This window comes from Anguilla rostrata, chromosome 2 (assembly GCF_018555375.3).
Source record: "Anguilla rostrata isolate EN2019 chromosome 2, ASM1855537v3, whole genome shotgun sequence".
Lineage (NCBI taxonomy): Eukaryota > Metazoa > Chordata > Actinopteri > Anguilliformes > Anguillidae > Anguilla > Anguilla rostrata.
In genome coordinates, this window is record NC_057934.1 from 70,832,078 (window position 1) to 70,853,254 (window position 21,177).

A 21,177-nucleotide genomic window follows, 5' to 3' on the forward strand; every position below is an offset into this window, starting at 1 on the left:
ATGATTTCTCCACGGAGAATGAAAGGGAGATTCTAATACGAGCTGGTGGTATGCAGACGCGATCTCAACGGTTTCTTTTGTTTCGGCAATGACCTATTCCGTAATAAGTCATTCGTGTCGATAGATGGCAGTAGTCAACTATTTTCATAGTGGTGAGAAGTTTTCAGTTTTTCAGTTTTTTTTATGCACGTGGTAAAGCGTGAACTGGATCCACGGTTAACGCATTAACTTCAACTTCAAAACAGGTCACATCTTCGTCAGTATAATCTCCATGCAATTTAATTTGACCACACACAAATTTACATGAAAAAAAACACAAAGAACACTTGTAGTGATGGCGCCTGCGTTTTATAAGAACCTCGTTCGTTTCTATGCAGTTTTATCAAATCCTGATCCGTCTAGGTTGAAAATCCATGACGTGATGCGCAGCCGCCGCGTCCGATTTCAAACTGTCAACCTACAAGGAAGCGGGTAAAGAGTAAACAAGCAGGGGTTTGAACAGATCTCCTATATTTTAACCAGCGTGTCGGCTACAATATAAGGTTGTACGTTTTAAACGACATTATAAGAGGCGTTGTGATCGTTTTAATTTTAGCTTGAAAATGTTAAGAGACGAGTGTATATTGAAAATATTTATTTCAGGCTAGACTTGCTAACGGCAGCTGTCTGGTTATAATTTGTCATTGTTATGTTTCGCGAGCTACATTAGCAAAATAGGCACAGTATTAGCCAGTTTGCTATTTTTCTTGTAAATAATTTTGAATAATCTCGTCGCAGGTCTAGCCAAATGTTTTGACGGCAGAATGGAGAGTTATGAAGACTTCATACGGACCCAGCTGTCGCGACTGGATGGGAAGGGTAGCGAACAGAAACGGGAGTCGGCGTGCCACGGGTCGTCTGTCATTCGTTTCCACGGCTTACCCATCCTGCCCCCTCTGGTAAAAGCACAGCCAGGGCATATAGTTTAAGCACCAAATTGCACTTCAATTTCTTCGATCTGACCGAGGAATATTTGAATATACGCGCCCCGTGCTTACAGGTTTTCTGTGTCTCGTTTTTTTAGTTGACCGCGGTCCGTCGAGCGGAGATGCTGACGTACAGAACCGACGCGCTGGAGTTGGTTGATCGCAGGAATAAGTCGGCGTTGGGCCGGAGGATGTTGCACCTTAGCGAGCTTCTTGACAGCGTTCAGGTGAGTCACGCATTTATTACTGTGCTTACCCTCTTCCTACCCCCCATCTGATTATTTAAGATACGAATTTCATGGAGTTGTGTTAATTCAAAGTCAGATATATCTGATACAGTGGAGAGATCAGTGCGTAGTTGGGATAAATGTGTCCATAAACGGTCTTGCTGGAAAGTATTCTCTGCGCTTTGATTAACCATGAAAGTTCGTTAGTTTCTAACTCGCTCGTGACCAGCAGATTTCAGAATTGTGCTAATGCTGGATTGTCACTTAATGGCAGACTTTTTTTCATCTCTCCTGGGTGACATGTCCGGTGTTTTTTTAAAAAAAAAAAAACCAAAATGTTTTCTCTCAGTGATTATTGTTTCTTTAGTGAATAGAAAGTCCACAAACTGCTTTCCAGTTTCTTCACAGTTTTTTTGTGATTCTGCAGCTGAGGAAAGCTCCCACGCTCCGGGAGTTTATGGGAGGCCAGTCCCTGGCAGGAGGGACAGAAGGCGGGGCCAGCGAGGAGGCGGAGCCTGAGGAGGCGGAGTCTCTGCTCTCCTGCCCTCCCCACGTTTCTGACGAGGAGCCATGTCCCCAGCGGGGGTGTGAGCCGCCCCGCCCGCTCAGCTCCACCGCCCGTGGTTCTCTCGCCTCCGGGGGACTCCGCCTGGCCGCGGAGATGTGTGGCGACGTCAGCCACCAGTCGGCGTCGTCAGGGTACGCCACTCATGACAACACAGAGGTCTCGGCGGGTCACACGGAGGTCACGGAGGGTAACGCAGAGGTCACGGAGGGTCACACAGAGGTCACGGAGAGTCACGCAGAGGTCACGGAGTGTCACGCAGAGGTCACGGAGAGTCACACTGAGGTTGCAGCGGGTGACATGGCGGGTCGTCTGTTGGACGTGGGAGCGGGAGAAGGAGAAGGAGAGAGAGAGGGAGGAAGAAAAGGAGGGGGAGAGGATGAAGGTGCGGGCCGAACTGAAACTGCACCTGAGAGCTTCTTCTTACACTGCACTGGGGAGGCGGAGCCGGAGCTGGCCGCCGGGCCGCCCCGCGTGAGCCTGCAGAGCCTGCTGAAGCGGTCTCAGGAGTACCGGCAGCGCCAGCGGCTGCTCCGCGGGGCCCGGACGCACTGCCGCTCCGACAAGGAGAACCAGCCGGGCCGCACCCCGCTCCGCAGAGCCCGGGGGGACAGGAGGCCCTGTCCCGTAGGAACTGCCCGCCCCGCCAGAGCCGCCGCGGCCCGGCCCAACGGCCTGGAGCCGGGCGGCGTGGCACTGGGGTCAGGGGAAAGGGGGACGTCCCGGGAGGAAGGAGGGGACACCGGCGTGTCCCGCTGCGAGCTGCCGGCTGCAGACGGGCTACAGGGGCGGGGCGGTCCGGCCGAGCCCCCGCGGGCCGAGAGCCCTCCCCCTGCCCCGGAAGCCCCGCCCCCTGCCCCAGAAGCCCCGCCCCCTGACCTAGAAGCCTCACCCCCTGCCCCGGAAGCCCCGCCCCCCGGCCCGCCCGGGCTGCAGCCGCACAGGTTCGGCACCGTCCCCAGCCCCCAGTTCTGCACCAGCCCGGTTCACTGCAAACGAACGGGCCGCCCCGCGCGGAAGCTCCCGGTGAACACGGCGGTCACCGCCAGCGGTGGCCACAGGGGGCGCCAGAGCGCCGATGCCGAGGGGAGGCCTGCTGGAGGGGGGGCGGAGCTGGCTCAGCTGGAGATGAACCTCAGCAGCCTGAAGGCGCTCATTTCGGATCTGCAGGCCACGCTCACGGGCACGCCCGAGGAGGAGACACGCCCTGCGGACTCTGCCTCCCAGAATGCCGAGCGGTCTGAGAGGACGCAGCCCCGCCCCGTCCCCTCCCTCGCCCAGAGGCGGCGTGTCCCGCACGCTTTCCGGAACGTTCCGGGGGCGGGTCTTCGGCAGGGCCCGGTCCTGTCCGACGCCAGCAATCAGGCCCCCGCCCGCGGCGGCTCGGGGAACCGGTCCTACGACGTGGAGACGCCGTCCGCGCTCTGGCCGCCGGGGGGGGGCAGGGGTCCGGGCTCGGCCCCCGGGGGGAAGCCGCTCACCCCCGAGGCGGGGGGGCTTGGACAGGACTCCCGCGCCAAACGCAGGCTGCTCATGAACACTGGGACCCGGGGGGAGCCCAGGCCTCTATCCAGCACCCCGAAAGGTCAGAGAGCGTGTGTGTGTGAGTGTGAGTGTGTGAGTGTACTGAGAGAGTGTGTGTGTGTGTGTGTTTGTGAGAGTGTGAGTGTGTGTGCGTGTGTTACTGAGAGCGTGTGTGTGTGCGTGTGTGAGTGAGTGTGTGTGAGTGAGTGTGTGTGTGTGTGTGTGTGTGTGTTACTGAGAGAGTGTGTGTGTTTGTGAGAGAGTGTGTGTGTGTGTGTGAGTGTGTGTGCGTGTGTTACTGAGAGCGTGTATGTGTGCGTGTGTGAGTGAGTGTGTGTGAGTGAGTGTGTGTGTGTGTGTGAGTGTGTGTGAGTGTGTGTGTGTTTGTTATTGAGAGAGAGTGTGTGTGTGTTTGTGAGAGTGTGTGTGAGTGTATGTGCGTGTGTTACTGAGAGCGTGTGTGTGAGTGTGTGTGAGTGTGAGAGTGTGTGTGAAAGTGTGTGTGTGTGTTACTGAGAGTGTGTGCGTGTGTGTGTGTGTGTGTGTTACTGAGAGTGTGTGCGTGTGCGTGAGTGTGAGAGTGTGTGTGAAAGTGTGTGTGTGTGTGTTACTGAGAGTGTGTGCGTGTGCGTGCATGTGTACTGTACTGTGCATACATGTCATAGTTTGCGGTAGCCATCGTTGTAAGTGTTTTGTTGGTAAGAAAGTCTGGGGAATTTAAAACTTCTGCGCATTCTAGCCAACAGAAAAATTACCGAACAAATAAATAAACAAGCATTTATAGACCTAAATAATGGCTCTTTTGCAGTTTCAAAGATGCCTTTTTTCTTATTCTCAAAAGCACGGCAACTGACCCAAATCGCCATCCAGCAGGCAATGATTTCTGTCGCATTGACGGCACAGGGACGCTGCTTGCAGAAGCAGGAGGTTATGTAGACAGTGCCAGTCTGAAGATGCAGGAAAACCTGCCAGATATTCAGCATCCTGGTAGCACCTCAGTGCAGTAACCCTGCACATGGCAGAGCGCCACCTAACTGAGCTGCTGATTGGCTGCAGAAACCCTGCACATGGCAGAGCGCCACCTAACTGAGCTGCTGATTGGCTGCAGTAACCCTGCACATGGCAGAGCGCCACCTAACTGAGCTGCTGATTGGCTGCAGTAACCCTGCACATGGCAGAGCGCCACCTAACTGAGCTGCTGATTGGCTGCAGTAACCCTGCACTGGCAGAGCGCCACCTAACTGAGCTGCTGATTGCTGCAGTAACCCGCACATGGCAGAGCTCCACTCGAGCTGTGATTGGCTGCAGTAACCCCGCACATGGCATAGCTCCACCTAACTGAGCTGCTGATTGGCTGCAGTAACCCCGCACATGGCATAGCTCCACCTAACTGAGCTGCTGATTGGCTGCTGTAACCCCGCACATGGCAGAGCTCCACCTAACTGAGCTGCTGATTGGCTGCAGTAGCCCTGCACATGGCAGAGCTCCACCTAACTGAGCTGCTGATTGGCTGCAGTAGCCCTAATGTTATTGTTGGCTCCTATTTTTGGCTGTTTTTACCGTCGAACCCTGAGCAGGCCTAAAGATGAGCTGGATGAGCTTGATGAGCACATTGCTGTCTTGCTGTGAAATGCATTATTCTGCTGTGCCGTTTGAAGCCAGTTAATGCATCTTCTGCTGTCCAAACATGCCTGTTCGCCCTGGTGATTAGCAGAAATTTCATCCATCAGCCAGAGAGATTTGTTTTCCTCTTTATTCATAAAGATGGTTCCTCTTTATTCAGAAGAAAATTTAGCTTCGATAAACAACTGAAGATGAAAGATCATGACAGCTTCTTGTGCTGAGAAGATGTTTATATGCACACGCTGAATGCACTTTTCAAAGTCCATAAAAGTGTGTGTGTGTGTGTGTTCGTGTGTGTGCATGCGTTTGTGTGTTTGTGTGTGTATGTGTACGCGTGTGTGCACGTGTGTGTGTGCGTGTATGTGCTGTTATTCCCTGTAGGCTGGATCTCTGTGCTGGGGAATCAGCAGCTGCAGCTGCAGCAGACGCATGCCGCACAGCTGCAGGCCCTGGTGGAGAATCAGCAGCTGCAGCTGCAGGAGCTGCTGCAGGTGAGCAGGGCCGTGTCTCTGAACCAGCGGCCACACTCTTTCTGATCCTGTCCTGTGTCAGGGAGGCTGGCATATGGTCTGGTCGTACTGGGAATAAGACCACTGATGTGATGTGCTTTATGAGTGTTCACTAACCCTTTAAGGAGTGAGGTCACAAATGTGTGAGTAGAATGTTCTTAACTGAGCATTCTAATGCTGATGTCACAATCACTACTGGTAATTGAACACTGACTTTGGAAAAACGTTCCAAAAAACCTGCTCTTCAGAGGGTTAAATGACCTAACCAGGTGCAGAACTGTGTTAACCAGCTGGAACCTCCTGTAGTTGAGAAGCATAGAGCACAGAGTGTATGTGTGTGTGTGTGTGTGTGTGTGTGAGAGAGAGAGAGAGAGAGAGAGAGAGAGGGCAGGGTTGTTGGGTATGCATGTGTATGTGAGCTGTCTGTCAGCCACACTCTCAGTTTCAGTCTGTTTCAGTCACAGTGTCAGTCACAGTCTCAGTCTGTATCAGTCAGTCTCAGCCACAGTCTCAGTTTCAGTCTGTTTCAGTCACAGTGTCAGTCACAGTCTAAGTCTGTATCAGTCAGTCTCAGACACAGTCTCAGTTTCAGTCAGTCTCATTCACAGTCTCAGTTACAGTCTCAGTCGCAGTCAGTCTCAGTTACAATCTCAGTCACAGTCTCAGTTACAGTCACAGTCTCCGTCACAGTCATTCTCAGTCTGTATGAGTCACAATCTCAGTCAAAGCCAGTCTCAGTCTGTATCAGCCTGAGTCTGTATGAGTCACAGTCTCAGTCTGTCTCAGTCACAGTCTGAGTCTGTATGAGTTATAGTCTCAGTCACTGTCTCAGTCACAGTCTCAGTCTGTATCAGTCTGAGTCTGTATGAGTCACAGTCTCAGTCTGTATCAGTCTGAGTCTGTATGAGTCACAGTCACAGTCTGTCTCAGTCACAGTCTCAGTCTGTATCAGTCTGAGTCTGTATGAGTCACAGTCTCAGTCTGTCTCAGTCACAGTCTCAGTCTGTATCAGTCTGAGTCTGTATGAGTCACAGTCTCAGTCTGTCTCAGTCACAGTCTCAGTCTGTATCAGTCTGAGTCTGTATGAGTCACAGTCTCAGTCTGTCTCAGTCACAGTCTCAGTCTGTATCAGTCTGAGTCTGTATGAGTCACAGTCTCAGTCTGTCTCAGTCACAGTCTCAGTCTGTATCAGTCTGAGTCTGTATGAGTTACAGTCTCAGTCACTGTCTCAGTCTGTATCAGTCACAAGCTCAGTCACAGTCTTAGTCAGTCTCAGTCTGTATCAGTCACAGTCTCAGTTTGTCTCAGTCACAGTCTCAATCTCAGTCTGTCTCAGTCACAGTCTCTGTCTGTCTCAGTCACAGTCTCAATCTCAGTCTGTCTCAGTCACAGTCTCTGTCTATCTCAGTCAGTCACAGTCTCAGTCACAGTGTCAGTCTCAATCACAGTCACAGTCTCAGTCTGTCACAGTCACAGTCTCAGTCACAGGCTCAGTCTCAGTCATGCTGCAGCAGAAGCACGCCGCGCTGGCGTCCGCTGCAGCTCCACACGCTCCCGCTCGCATGTCCTCCTGCCGGTAATTACAGGCCCTAATTAATGCCGCTGCCGCTCTAATTAACACACGCGGCTTCGTTACGGCGCTCTCCCGTCCGCCAGCGCCCGTGCGTCCAGACCCCAGCCAGCCGGCACGGGCGCGTAAAACAAATAAAAAGGGCAAATTGACGCGCAGAACGAGTGCGTAATTTGTTTAATTCATGAGCGTCTGCGTTAAGTGCCGGCCAGTCCCTGGGAGCCTCGTTACCCACAAACCCCTTTCGCTCGCTCCTGCTTCTCTCCCATTAATGCACCCTCCTCCTGCCTCCTCCTCTGCTCTCCTCTCCCCTCCTCCGTCCTCATTTCCCTATCTCCCTTGTTCCGCCTTTCTGTCTCCTTTCATTTGTAAAATGCTGTACCACTCTATCAAATTAGCGCGGTCAGTAAATAGACATTCGCGAAGTACTGGTGATATTTGTGTGAACTAGCGCAGTTAAAGAGCTGCAATAGAGAAAATGCGACTCTTTCTGTTTTTATGTATTCATTTTCTCTGCTTCTTCTCTGTTTTTACTCCCTTGTTCTCTTTTCCCTTGCGCCATCTTTTCTTCCTCTCTCTTTTTCTCTCTAACCTTCACTCCCCATCTGTGTCTTTCTTACTCGCCCCTCTCTCTCATCCTCTCTCTTTCTTTCTTTCTCTCTCTCCTTCTCCCTCTCCCTCAACCTCCCTCTCTCTCATCCTCGCTCCCTCTCTCTTTCTCTCCCTCTCTTTATCCAGCGACTCTCTCTGCAGGGCGTGTCAGTGCTTGTCCCCTCCCCCGGCTCAGGTGTGAAGGGTGTGGTTACCTGCTTTCCCCTGGAGCCCCGCCCACTGGAGCAGCGTTCTGAGCCCCGCCCTCTTTTACAGGTATTGGTGCACCTGCACGCACACTCAGGCTTTAAATCAGGAATGCATCTGCGCACTTAGGGGCAGTAGTGGGGTACATTGGGGGGCAGTAATGGGATACTCTTTGGGGCAGTAGTAGGGTACACTAGGGGGCAGTAGTTGTGGGGCATACTTAGGGGCAGTAGTGGGGTACTGTGAGGGGCAGCAGTAGTGGGGTACGGTGAGGGGCAGCAGTGGGGAGTAGTTGTGGGGCACACTTAGGGGCAGTAGTTGGGGGGCAGCAGTGGGGAGTAGTAGTAGGGTACATTGGCGGGCAGTAGTGGGATACTCTTTGGGGCAGTAGTGGGATACTCTTTGGGGCAGTAGTGAGATACTCTTTGGGGCAGTGGTGGGATACTCTTTGGGGCAGTAGTGGGAATTCTTTGGGGTAGTAGTGGGATACTCTTTGGGGCAGTAGTGAGATACTCTTTGGGGGAAGTGGTGGGATACTCTTTGGGGAAGTGGCGGGATACTCTTTGGGGCAGTAGTGAGATACTCTTTGGGGCAGTAGTGGGATACTCTTTGGGGCAGTAGTGGGATACTCTTTGGGGCAGTAGTGGGATACTCTTTGGGGCAGTATTGGGATACTCTTTGGGGCAGTAGTGGGATACTCTTTGGGGCAGTATTGGGATACTCTTTGGGGAAGTGGTGGGATACTCTTTGGGGCAGTATTGGGATACTCTTTGGGGCAGTAGTTGGGATACTCTTTGGGGCAAATGTGGGATACTCTTTGGGGCAGTATTGGATACTCTTTGGGGCAGTAGTGGGATACTCTTTGGGGGAAGTGGTGGGATACTCTTTGGGGCAGTAGTTGGGATACTCTTTGGGGCAGTGTGGGATACTCTTTGGGGCAGTGTGGGATACTCTTTGGGGCAGTGTGGGATACTCTTTGGGCAGATGGATACTCTTTGGGAAGTGTGGATACTCTTTGGGGCAGTAGTGGATACTCTTTGGGGCAGTGTGGGATACTCTTTGGGGCAGTAGTGAGATACTCATTGGGGCAGTGTGGGATACTCTTTGGGCGTGTGGATACTCTTTGGGGCAGTAATGGGATACTCTTTGGGGCAGTAGTGGGATACTCTTTGGGGCAGTAGTGAGATACTCTTTGGGGCAGTGGTGTATAGAGGTGTTCTGCTGTGGAAGGCTCTGATGGCCGTGTGTCTGTTCTTCTGTCCCACAGCCTCCCTGCAGCAGCGGCACCCTCCCCTCAGTCTGGCGCCCCCTGGTGGCAGCGGCAGTTAGGGGCTACCTGACACGGCGGCTGCTTCGCACCGAGCGACTGGCGCAGCTGCGACGCACTGTCAAGGTGACCTGGGGGCCTTTACCTGTCCAGTACAGGACAGTACTTCCTCAGTACTCAGTACTGGCCTGAGATCACCCTCTCCAATAATGAGAACTGACTCAGCTCTGCCAAATAAAAATCTGCTCGTTATGTGGGTGTCTGTTAGCTTTTTTGTTCGATGAAGCTGTATGGCGGTGTCTGTTAGCTGTACATATAGCGGTATGTTAGCTGAAGCTGTAAGAGGGTGTCTGTTAGCTGAAATATAGCTGTAGGTTAGCTGACGATTTATGGAAGTGTCTGTTAGCTGTAAATACAGATATGTGTTAGCTGAAGCTGTGTGGAGGTGTCTGTTAGCAGTAAATATAGCTGTAGGTTAGCTGAAGCTGTGTGGAGGTGTCTGTTAGCTGTACATATAGCTGTATGTTAGCTGAAGCTGTGTGGAGGTGTCTGTTAGCTGTAAATATAGATGTAGGTTAGCTGAAGATGTCTGAGAGTGTCTGCTAGCTGAAGCTATGTGAGTGTCTGTTAGCAGTAAATATAGCTGTAGGTTAGCTGAAGCTGTCTGATAGTGTCCGTTAGCAGAAAATATAGCTGTAGGTTAGCTGAAGCTGTGTGTCTGTTAGCTGTAAATATAGCTGTATGTTAGCTGAAGCTGTGTGAAGGTGTCTGTTAGCTGTAAATATAGATGTAGGTTAGCTGAAGATGTCTGAGAGTGTCTGCTAGCTGAAGCTATGTGAGTGTCTGTTAGCAGTAAATATAGCTGTAGGTTAGCTGAAGCTGTGTGAGTGTCTGTTAGCTGTACATATAGCTGTATGTTAGCTGAAGCTGTGTGGAGGTGTCTGTTAGCTGTAAATATAGATGTAGGTTAGCTGAAGCTGTGTGGCGGTGTCTGTTAGCTGTAAATATAGATGTAGGTTAGCTGAAGCTGTCTGAGAGTGTCTGTTAGCTGTAAATATAGCTATAGGTTTGCTGAAGCTGTGTGAGTGTCTGTTAGCAGTAAATATAGATATAGGTTAGCTGAAGCTGTGTGGAGGTATCTGTTAGCTGTAAATATAGCTGTAGGTTAGCTGAAGCTGTATGGTGGTGTCTGTTAGCTGTAAATATAGATGTAGGTTAGCTGAAGCTGTGTGGAGGTGTCTGTTAGCTGTAAATATAGCTGTAGGTTAGCTGAAGCTGTGTGGAGGTGTCTGTTAGCTGTAAATATAGATGTAGGTTAGCTGAAGCTGTCTGAGAGTGTCTGTTAGCTGTAAATATAGATGTAGGTTAGCTGAAGCTGTGTGGAGGTGTCTGTTAGCTGTAAATATAGATGTAGGTTAGCTGAAGCTGTCTGAGAGTGTCTGTTAGCTGTAAATATAGATGTAGGTTAGCTGAAGCTGTGTGGAGGTGTCTGTTAGCTGTAAATATAGATGTATGTTCGCTGAAGCTGTCTGAGAGTGTCTGTTAGCTGTAAATATAGCTGTAGGTTAGCTGAAGCTGTGTGGAGGTGTCTGTTAGCTGTAAATATAGATGTAGGTTCGCTGAAGCTGTCTGAGAGTGTCTGTTAGCTGTAAATATAGCTGTATGTTAGCTGAAGCTGTGTGGAGGTGTCTGTTAGCTGTAAATATAGCTGTAGGTTAGCTGAAGCTGTCTGATAGTGTCTGTTAGCTGTAAACATGGCTGAACTCGTCTCCTCCTCCTTCAGGACTCCCAGCAGTTCCTTTGGGCCCTACAAGCTCAGACTCCAGGCAGGGGGGACCTGGGGGGCCGACAGGACCTGCTACTGCAGGAGAGAGTCTTACTGCAGGTACCCCTAAAACACACTCGCACAGACACACACACATCACAGTGGAGTGTGTTAAGACCCATGGTTTCTTACTGGTGAGTGCCATTCTCTCTCGCCCACTCTCTCCCCCTCCCTCCCTCCCTTCCTTTACATTACATTACATTTATTTAGCAGACGCTTTTTTCCAAAGCGACTTACAAAAAGTGCATATTATGGTCATTGGACAACTACAAAACACAGGTTCGTAAGGCAAAATACTAATTTCGTACAGCTGCTTAACACAGTTCAGTTCATGCAGTGAACATTATTCTGACCTAACCTATGCCAAGCCAAACTAGGGAGAAGAACAAGCTACAATATTAGGACAAATACAAATAACAGAAAGTGCTGGAATGGGGGTACATGTAACATGACTGTCATGAAAGGGGGGATTTAAAGTGACATGATTCACTTCCTTCTGCCCTCTCTTCCTCTCTCTCCTCTCTCCCTCTTTTTCTCGCTTCCTCTCTCTCCCTGCTCCAGCTCCGCTCAGCTCGGTATGAAATCCACGACATCTTCTTCTGTTTCTCCCCTACTGAGCGCGTGCAGCTCATCTCCTGGGACCGGCAGCTGCTCAGGGAGAGAGAGCTGAAGGGCAAGGTAAACCTGTACCACCGCCTTTCACCACCCAGGGGCGCACAGACACACATGTGCACACACACACGCACACACACACACACACACGGCATGGTTTGCTTTGATTTTAGTTGATATTGAATTGATTTGAATTGGTTTGGTGTGCTTTGATTTTATTTTGTTTGAATTTATTTTAGTTGGTTTTGATTTGAATTTAATTGAATTGATTTGGTTTGAATTGAATTGAATCAATTTGATTTGGCTTGAAATGAATTGAATTTGTTTGAGTTGATTTTGAATTGGTTTGGTTTGGTTTGAACTGCAAGGAGAGCGGAAGGACGCAGAGCCGAGGGCGGGCTTCTCTCTCCGCGGCCACCATGAAGGCCCTGGAGAGGAAGAGGAGCGCGGGGTGAGTCACAACTCTCCAACTCTCCAACTCTCCAATGCTCCAACTCTCCAACTGTACAACTCTCTAACTCTAACTCTACAACTCTCCAAGTCTGTAACTCCAACTCTCCAACTCTTCAACTCTACAATTCTCCAACTCTCCAACTCTACAACTCTCTAACTCTAACTGTACAACTCTCCAAGTCTCTAACTCCAACTCTCCAACTGTTCAACTCTACAACTCTCCAACTCTCAAACTCTCCAACTCTTCAACTCTCCAACTCTCAAACTCTACGACTCTCCAACTATCTGTTTATTTGTTTTGCCTTATAAATGCTGTACAGTTGTGTTTTCCTGCATTTAAAGTGTACAATGTAATATATGCATGTATACTTACATGTTTACAAATTTCAGAGCACAGAAGTAGTGAAATGTCCTTTTTCTATTATATCATGATTGTATAATTTGCATGCTGGAGATTTGACTCTGTTTCTGCTGGTTCAGCTCTGAGTAGCCGCTCAGTGAGCGCGTGCTGTACTGGTTGATGAGAACGTGAGACTCTGTTGCTCTTATAGGCAACCTGGTCTCTAAAAGCTCAATACAAAATCCTCCAATGGGCAGTATAAGGACTTTCTGGATTTAAAAATATATATATTTAAAATCTCAACTTAATAACAGTCATAAATATCATAGTATTTGTTCTCTTTTATGTATAACTGTTAATAAAGATTGTTATGACTGTGACACGTTTAGAATGTGAAATGCAGCTTTGGTTTCCGGCTGGTGGATGGGAGCCAGCGGATGTACTGTCAGCCTCCCTGGTCATTGAGGGGTGTCATATCCTGTAGGTGCCAGAAGAGGGCAGCAGAGCGGCAGAGGGGCTCTGTGGGCGGAGTCTGTGGGACGCAGGGCCGTCGGCACCCACACAGTGAGCGCAGATCCACCCTATCCGGCGGGAATCCAAAAACTCTACCCAATCGCACCCGTCCAGCCTGACCCTTGATCCCTGGCTGCAACACCTCCAGCCAATCGCTGCAAAAGACACTGCACAGTCAGGCCATACCTTTGGACGCTCAACAGAGCTATACAACACTATGGGTCTATGACCCCTTGACCCTTGAACTCTATACTTCCAGCCAATCGCTGCAGACCCTGAATGGTCGGGCCAAGCCTCTTGAAGCAACGCTGTGATTACACATGTGGATATAGCAGTCCTAGGTCCATGATCTAGTGCATATTTTAAATTATTTTAACTCTTTAGATGCTAGTAACATTTCACAGCACTCCTGAAGATTCAAGATTTGTTTTCAACAAACATTTTTGAAATAAGTGCCTGAAATATTCATTTGACCCAGGCCTGCAATGCGTGTACCCCCTACTGTCTCTAGAGCATTGGTAAGCATCCACAATGTCCATAACACTGGAACCCTGTGAATAGGCCCAGGAAGAGTCCACGTCCATGACTACATTTCCCACAAGGCCATGGTGCTCTCACTGCCCTTCCTGTAGCCATTTGTGATAAGACGCTTGGATGTCGAAAATGGAGAGGAGCTCCACCAATCAGAGTATGTTGGTAACAACCAACAGAACAAAGGCACTGGTGATTGGTGGATACTGTCTAGTAAGTCTTACAGGGAACCCCAAGAAGTCCGGCTGGGAAGCATCCACCAATCACCACTGGCGTTGCTTTGTTGGTTGTTATCAACATGCTTTGTGATTGGTGGAGCTCCTCTCTGTTATCCATTTTATTATCCCTGTCTGTGCACTGTGTTCATTCAGTATTCTGGTCCAAAGATCTGCCTGACAATCAGCCTGTTTCCCATCATGCCCTGCTTTACAAGGGCTTGAGCCCGTTTTTATATTTTGTACAGGATCAGTTTGTTTTTCTTTAAGCTGAATATATATGTATATATTTACTATTTTATATATAAATTTTCTGTAGTTTGATAAATATCTGCAAAGTGTATTTTTCCAAGTGAATTTATCACCATGTTCCTCCTTCCAATGTTGTTTCCAAACAGTTTTTAAAAATTATTTGTGTATTTATTTGTAAGCAATTTCATAATAAATGTCTTTTTATCATTTCTTTTGGACTGTGTGTGGAAGTGTGTGAATTAAAAAACTTCATTGTTTCTTACTTCTGAAGTTATTTTCAAAATGAAATCAGCGAATAATCAGCAAAGCAAAGAACAAAGGCAGAATTCACACAAACAGACGTGCCGTACTGTGAAATTATCTACATGTAGTCCATACTGTAGGCATGGTCGTATGTTTTTTGGCAACTGCTTTCTGTACACTATGACTTAGTTTCCCGGTGCGTAACAGAATATGCACCAACCAACATGGGCATTGCAAGATGAAGTGCCTTGTGGTTAGAATCAGAAACAATTAAATGACTAATAAGGATTGTATGGGGCTTGACAGGGGTGTAGTCTACACAGATTGAGGATTTGTGCTTTGGCTCTTGGCTAGCATAGCATTTGTGATACTGTATATGCGCTCCCCAATCTGGGAGTGTTGGCAGCCAGGATTGGTACAGTCCCCATATAATTTATAGTCACTGTTTTGCTGTGTGTCGCTGTAAGTTGCCCAAATACACGTGAAGTCACGCAAGGAAAAATGCTGCTGACGTCACATTATTTAGGTTAAATGTGCTTCCGAGACAGCAGAGGGCGCCGCAGAATCTATGGCTACGCCGTCCGTATTATTCGCGCTGTGGCCCGCTGGAGCTCGTTGGTATGGTGTGGCTTTGTTTTGCATCCGCACGGGGAGAGTGATGGAGGAAGCATCAGTAACGCAGCGCGGCGTGTCTTCCCGAACCGAGAGAAAGGCACAGGAGAGAGCCCAGATCCTGCAGCGGGAGAACCAGAGGAAGACTTTCAAACTGGTGAGAACGGCGAACATTTCCGAAAGCTTTGTCGTCGCCTCCAAGTTTCCTCTGGCATTTCATGCGATCGGCAAAGACCGGCCGGCTAGCTGGCGTTAACCAGACAGCCTGAATCGATCACAAGCTCTGTACATTTTAAGAATGATCCTGACCAGTGTTATAATTTAGACTATTATTTTGTATAACACGATGAAAGCTAACAAGCGGTTATTCCATGTACCCCCACACACTGTCAGCTATGTGCTGTCAGCTCAGCTAACCTTATGTGTACGCCGGACACACACTGAACGTTAGCTGTGGATATAACTATTATGTCTCGTAATGTTATTTATTGAAATGTTTCTAAATCCATAGATACCGCTACAGGTTTTGTGGGTACTGCATGTAATATATATACACACACGGACACATACGTATAAAACGCCGGTTATTACGCAGGGCGCGCGCAACCATACACATTTGGATAACTTGAGTAGGCTGCAGTTTGTCTTTACCCGCCGCGTAATGCACAATCAGCGCTCCCGGGAAGAGAGTCTGAACGCTTTCATCCACCCCGTAGGTGTCGAAGATCCTGAAGAAGTCCGAGCTCGAGCGCACGCCGGAGGACGCGGCTGTCCTGCAGCTGCACGAGGACACTGTGAGCGAGCTCTGCAAGCGACAGATCCGCCAGAACTCGCTGAAGAGGAAACAGGAGGAGGCAAGTAAAGCTTTAAACGTCTTTATAAATCTCACACATTCACACATGCAACTATTTTCTTCTCTGTTAATGTGTGCAGATTCAGACTGTCACTGTCCTCTGTATAGTCATCCAAATGAAAAGATTTAAAGGTCAACAAATCCAAAGATTTGTGGATTATGGTAAATAAATGAATGTTCGTGACTAAATTCATTTTGCTGGAAGATCAGTACGTTTAGACACCTGCGAGTTTTCTGGTTGGACACGTTTGCAGTAAATCATGCTTCTTGCGGACAGCGAGCTGTCTGACGTTAGTCCGCTTTCTTCTGCAGTGTAACATTGCTGTTATAAACTCCAGTTTCCTGTCTCTATGTTGCAGGTGTTTGACAGTGCAGAGGACCTGCAGGATAAAGTGCAGCGTCTGGCGGCAGCTGTCCGTCAAGCCAGGCATCTAGTGGTGTACACCGGAGCCGGCATCAGCACGGTACCACCCCCCTGGCCACGCCCACTCAGATCTGACCACGCCCACTCACGCATGACCCCCCCCCCGCGAGCCCTGTTCAGTTCTGTGTAGTGCTCTGAGTTTACCCCCCAAGAGGCAATTGTTGCTAAAATTACCCTTTATGAGTAATATATGAATGGGACGCAACACGTATTGTTTGCCAGGGCTGGAGTGAAAATCTGCGGGACGGTAGATCTCCAGGAACAGGGTTGGGAAGCCCTGCTCTAGCTGTGTGTTAAGTGAGGTGTGCTTTGTTAGGGTTGGAGTGAAAACCTACTGGATGGTGGATTTCCAGGAACAGGGTTGGGCAGCCTTGCTCTAGCTGTTGAATGAGGTGTGCTTTGTTAGGGTTGGAGTGAAAACCTACTGGACGGTGAATCTCCAGGAACAGGGTTGGGAAGCTCTGCTCTAGCTGTGTGTTAAGTGAGGTGTGCTTTGTTGGGGTTGGAGTGAAATCCTACAGGACTGTAGATCTCCTGCAACAGAGTTGATTACCAGTGCTGTAAGCTGTGTACCAGAACTGGTAGATCAAGCCCAAAGCTCCCCCTGGTGGCTACTAATGCCATCACAGTGTTGAGCTGTGTGATTTGTGTATGATTCCAGCTGAATTCAAGGGCCAGTAAGTTAAAATTAAGCCTTAAAGCCTTAATTAAGCCACAGTCTGTCTGTTGTTTTATTAGCACCTCAGGCCTGCTACTCAGTGGTTTTTAAAAAGCAAAGACTGGGCACTGTTTGCTCATGGATGAGGTGTTGTACCGGCTTCCAACAGGCTGTCATTTTGCCTGGGATATTCGTAATAATCAATCCTGAAGCTCCCTCTGCTGGCCAGTAATGCCTCTGCAGCTTCGGGTTCTGATATTTGCATAGCAATAGCTTCGATCTGCTGTGTGCAGGGATGAGGCGTAAGGCAGTCCTGATGTCACATTACTGGCAGAAACCAGATATGAGTTAGCCAAACAAGGAGGATGTTTGTACCAGTTTATCACACAATGCTGATGCTGATTGGTGGATGCTACTTCCTGGGTAATGCCTACAGAGGGCCAGGAAGTCCAGCCAGAAAGTGTCCACCACTCACTGCTGGTGTTGTTCTTTTGGTTCTAACCGATGTACTGTGATTGGTGGAACTCCTCTCTGCTTCTACACCTGACGATGTCATAGCTGTCTCTAACCCTGTTTTATTGTCCCTGGCTGGGAGGGGGACTGATTTCCAGAATGTTCTTTTTTCGACAGGCGGCCTCCATCCCGGACTACAGGGGCCCGCAGGGCGTGTGGACCCAGCTGCAGAAGGGCCGAGCCGTCAGGTGAGCGAGCCGGACCCGTGCTGTCCCAGAGCGCCTGGCTGCGCAGGCGTCTGCGCAGTTTAAACTTACACTGTCCATCAGCTGCGTGCTGTGTGATCAGCTGATGGGAAGAACCAGAGCAGCCAATCAGACACAGTGCCCCCTCCAGGACTGGAGTTAAACCTGCAGACAGTGACCCTCCAGGACTGGAGTTAAACCTGCAGACACTGCGGCCCTCCAGGACTGGAGTTAAACCTGCAGACACTGCGGCCCTCCAGGACTGGAGTTAAACCTGCAGACACTGCGGCCCTCCAGGACTGGAGTTAAACCTGCAGACACTGTGACCCTCCAGGACTGGAGTTAAACCTGCAGACACTGCGGCCCTCCAGGAGTAACCTGGAGTTGAGTAACCTGCAGACACTGTGCCCTCCAGGACTGGGTTAACCTGCGATCTAGGCTAGTTAAACCTGCAGACACTGTGACCCTCCAGGACTGGAGTTAAACCTGCAGGCCCTCCAGGACTAAGACTGACCCCCCTAGTTCAGCTGAACTGTGCTCCTCTCAATCCTAACATAAAGCCAATGCCATTATGACCCCTCTGGCTGCTTCCTAAACTCTATTCAGTAAAAGAGGGGTGTGTGCTGTACTAGCACATTCCTGCAAGAGCTGCGTTTCTCATGCAGTTAAACACGTCTGACTGTGATCCCTAAGCCTGTGTAATATTATACGCTGTAGCCTTAAGTGTTTGTTCTATGGTGGATGTAATATGTGCTCTTTTATGTCTGCAAGAGCTGTTCAGATTGTGCCCTCCAACACTAATGCATCTGCATCTGTCATGGCTCCTCCCAGTCCTGTGTGTGTCACTGTTCTGGCTCCTCCCACTCGTGTGTCACTGTTGTGGCTCCTCCTGCTCTTGTGTGTCACTGTTGTGACTCCTCCCACTCCTGTGTGTATCACTGTTGTGTCTCCTCCCACTTCTGTGTGTGTGTGACTGATGTGGCTCCTCCCCTTCCTGTGTCCGCAGTGCTTCGGACCTGAGTGAGGCGGAGCCTACGCTGACGCACATGTGCATCCGGGCGCTGCAGAGGGAGGAGCTGGTGAGGAGGGAATGGGCAAAGGGGCGGAGTCCAGACTGTGTGGGTGGGCCACCTGTGGCTGTTCCTCACCGTGATACATTGCCTCATTCACACACACACACACACACACACACACACACACGTGCGTACACATGCACACACACACACACACACACACGTGCGTACACATGCACACACACACACACACACACACGTGCGTACACATGCACACACACACCACACACACACACACACACACACGTGCGTACACATGCACAACATGCACGCACACTCACGCATACACATGCACACACACACACACACACACACGTGCGTACACATGCACACACACACACACACACACACACACACACACACACACACACACACACGCACACACACACACACACACACACACACACACACACACACACACACACACACACGCACACACACACACACACACACAACACACACACACACACACACACACGTGCGTACACATGCACACACACACACACACATACACACGCGAGTCCCCCTCAGAATGCGGTCGTTTGCCTGTTTGAGTTGGTCTGGGGCAGTGCAGGTGTGCCCTTGATGACGGCGCTGAAACTGGGCTGTGTAAATGTGTGGTGTGCAAGACATGGGGTCAGTAGGCCAGTCTGCTTATGGGCATGCATAATGTAAGAGCTAAGCTAATGAATAATGCAAGAGCTAAGCTAAGAGATAATGCAAAAGGTATGCGACAAATAATATAATACCTAATCTAATGAATAATCTATTAGGCTAATGAATATAATTGCTAAGATAATGAGTACGGTGAATAGGGGCACTGTGAGTAGTCATGGCTTGTGTTACTGTAATGAAATACAAGGGTTTAAACCGTGTCTGTGCGTGTGTGCGTGTGTGTCTGCCCGTGTGCGTGTGTGTGTGTGTGTGTGTGTTTCTGCCCGTGTGCGTGTGTGTGTGTGTGTGTGTGTGTCTCTGCCCGTGTGCGTGTGTGTGTGTCTGTCTGTTTCAGGTGCAGCACGTGGTCTCTCAGAACTGTGATGGTCTGCACCTGCGCAGTGGGCTTCCCAGACACGCCCTGTCAGAGCTGCACGGCAACATGTTCATCGAGGTGAGTCACCTGTGTGTGTTATCCCTGCTCCCATACACACACACACACTCACAAAAACCTGTTTCTAACAAATTCATACTAAATCGGTAACTTAAGCCTGTGTGCGCTGGGCCAGCGTTGCCGTGGTTACCGGCGTTGCCGTGGTGACCTGTGACGGGGCTGTCCCGCAGGTGTGCGCCTCCTGCTCCCCGGCGCGGGAGTTCGTCCGGCTCTTCGACGTGACGGAGCGGACGGCGGTGCGGAGGCACGGGACGGGGCGGGGCTGCGGGCACTGCGGGGCGGAGCTGAGGGACACCATCGTGCATTTCGGGGAGCGGGGCACCCTGGACCAGCCCCTCAACTGGAGGGGGGCGGCGGCCGCGGCCGAGAGGGCCGACCTCATCCTCTGCCTGGGGTCCAGCCTGAAGGTGGGGGGGGTCCCTGGGGTCCAGCCTAAAGGTGGGGGGGGTCCCTGGGGTCCCTGGGGCCCAGCCTGAAGGTGGGTGGGGTCCCTGGGGCCCAGCCTGAAGGTGGGGTGGGGGGGTGCTGGGGTCCAGCCTGAAGGTGGGGGGGTGCTGGGGTCCAGCCTGAAGGTAGGTGGGGTCCCTGGGTGCGATGACCTCATCATCTGCCTGGGGTCAGAAAGTAAGTAAAGTAAGTTCGTAAATTCAGTAATTTAAAAAAAAAAAAAAAAATTAAGGAGATCATGTAAGCAGATAAAAATGTCCACTGTGCATCAGCCGGGGGGGAGCCACGACCTTGGGGGGGACACAGTTAGTGTGTGTCGTCCCCCCCCCCCCCCCCCCCCCCCCCTCCCCCCCTCCTCCCCAAGGGACTAAATGCTATGCAAATGTAATCAATCACATTAAGAAGCGTTTGTTTTTCAAACTCTCCTGACGTGCACATTCCTGTGTCCTCCAGTGCAATGTCAACGGCGATCGTGTTTACACAACTTTTTATTTTCACTAAAATGTTCTGTGTGAGCAACAGGCTGCTATTTCAATGGGTTTTGCACATCATTCTGAAACCAAAACGTAAAAAAAAATGCGAAACCTTACTCATTGGGGAAAAAAAAAACTATTTGGTCTTGTTCATTTGTTGCATGTTTTTTTTTAGCCTTAAGAAAGATCGACCTCTTCTTATTTTAAAGAAAATCATGAATAAGCTGTAATGTCAGATTCTTAGATTTGCTTTCTGTAAAAGAAGATTTGGACACAGCAGAGCTTTATGGTGCTTGCAGAGCATGTGTGATGCACTGGGTTGGCTGACCTGGGTCAGATATTTCGTTGAAACCAGAGATTAACAAAGAAAGAGTTTAAAGAGTCACCGACGGAAAAGGAGCTAAAAGCTCAGTGGTATGCAAATTCAGTCAGCCCAGCCAACAAACGCCCCCACACAGAGTCGTCCCCCCCCCCCCCCTCTCTGTCTCTGTTTGTATTTCTCGCTTGCCTGATGCAGATCAGAGAGTGATTGGTTACCATGGCTGCCAGCTGTGCTTACACGGGGCTGTCCCCAGGGGGCAGCGTAGGGCCAGATAGATACTTTGCCAAAGGTGGCTAACGGTGTCCTTCCCGCCAGATACTGAGCTCTATGTTCTAAACTTTGGATGTTCTGTCTGCGCACTGTAGAAGCCCGGACGTTTCAATTTAATGCCTCTTCTAAATAGGCTATTCATGAAGGGGCGTGGCCAAATACACTGCAGTGGCAGTGAGTGTCCTGTACTCTAATACAGCACTGCAA

General features: G+C 50.0%; 2 protein-coding genes across 4 annotated transcripts in view; both read left to right on the forward strand.

The window, feature by feature from the left end:
* The first annotated feature begins 393 nt into the window (after window positions 1-393).
* On the forward strand, window positions 394-13,996 carry cp110 (centriolar coiled-coil protein 110). Of its 3 annotated transcripts, XR_010328640.1 has the most exons (12): window positions 400-542; window positions 778-938; window positions 1,064-1,192; window positions 1,620-3,342; window positions 5,286-5,395; window positions 7,722-7,850; window positions 9,049-9,174; window positions 10,832-10,933; window positions 11,435-11,551; window positions 11,854-11,936; window positions 12,763-13,429; window positions 13,479-13,996. XR_010328640.1 is itself a non-coding variant. In XM_064324805.1 (11 exons), the coding sequence occupies exons 2-11, from the start codon at window positions 804-806 to the stop codon at window positions 12,908-12,910; spliced, it is 2,802 nt and encodes a 933-aa protein (XP_064180875.1). In that variant the 5' UTR covers window positions 394-471; window positions 778-803; the 3' UTR covers window positions 12,911-13,996. The 3 variants fall into 3 exon arrangements, 2 of the variants coding, with proteins under 2 accessions (XP_064180875.1, XP_064180873.1); XM_064324805.1 differs by having other exon boundaries at window positions 394-471; window positions 12,763-13,996; XM_064324803.1 differs by having other exon boundaries at window positions 12,763-13,996.
* Window positions 13,997-14,638: 642 nt separating this feature from the next.
* sirt7 (sirtuin 7) overlaps window positions 14,639-21,177 on the forward strand; it is an 11,204-nt gene continuing 4,665 nt past the window's right edge. The window contains exons 1-7 of the mRNA XM_064324344.1: window positions 14,639-14,801; window positions 15,361-15,498; window positions 15,857-15,961; window positions 17,210-17,280; window positions 18,284-18,356; window positions 19,360-19,458; window positions 19,629-19,865. Of these exons, the coding sequence (XP_064180414.1) occupies window positions 14,691-14,801; window positions 15,361-15,498; window positions 15,857-15,961; window positions 17,210-17,280; window positions 18,284-18,356; window positions 19,360-19,458; window positions 19,629-19,865 (834 nt within the window). The 5' untranslated portion in view covers window positions 14,639-14,690. The remainder of the gene's footprint in view (window positions 14,802-15,360; window positions 15,499-15,856; window positions 15,962-17,209; window positions 17,281-18,283; window positions 18,357-19,359; window positions 19,459-19,628; window positions 19,866-21,177) is intronic.

Coding starts and splice junctions, on each gene's coding strand:
- cp110 (XM_064324805.1), top strand. CDS start 804: ATGGAGAGTTATGAAGACTTCATACGGACCCAGCTGTCGCGACTGGAT. Junction 7,851..9,048: donor AGCCCCGCCCTCTTTTACAG/GTATTGGTGCAC, acceptor TCTGTCCCACAG/CCTCCCTGCAGCAGCGGCAC. Junction 11,937..12,762: donor GAGAGGAAGAGGAGCGCGGG/GTGAGTCACAAC, acceptor CATATCCTGTAG/GTGCCAGAAGAGGGCAGCAG.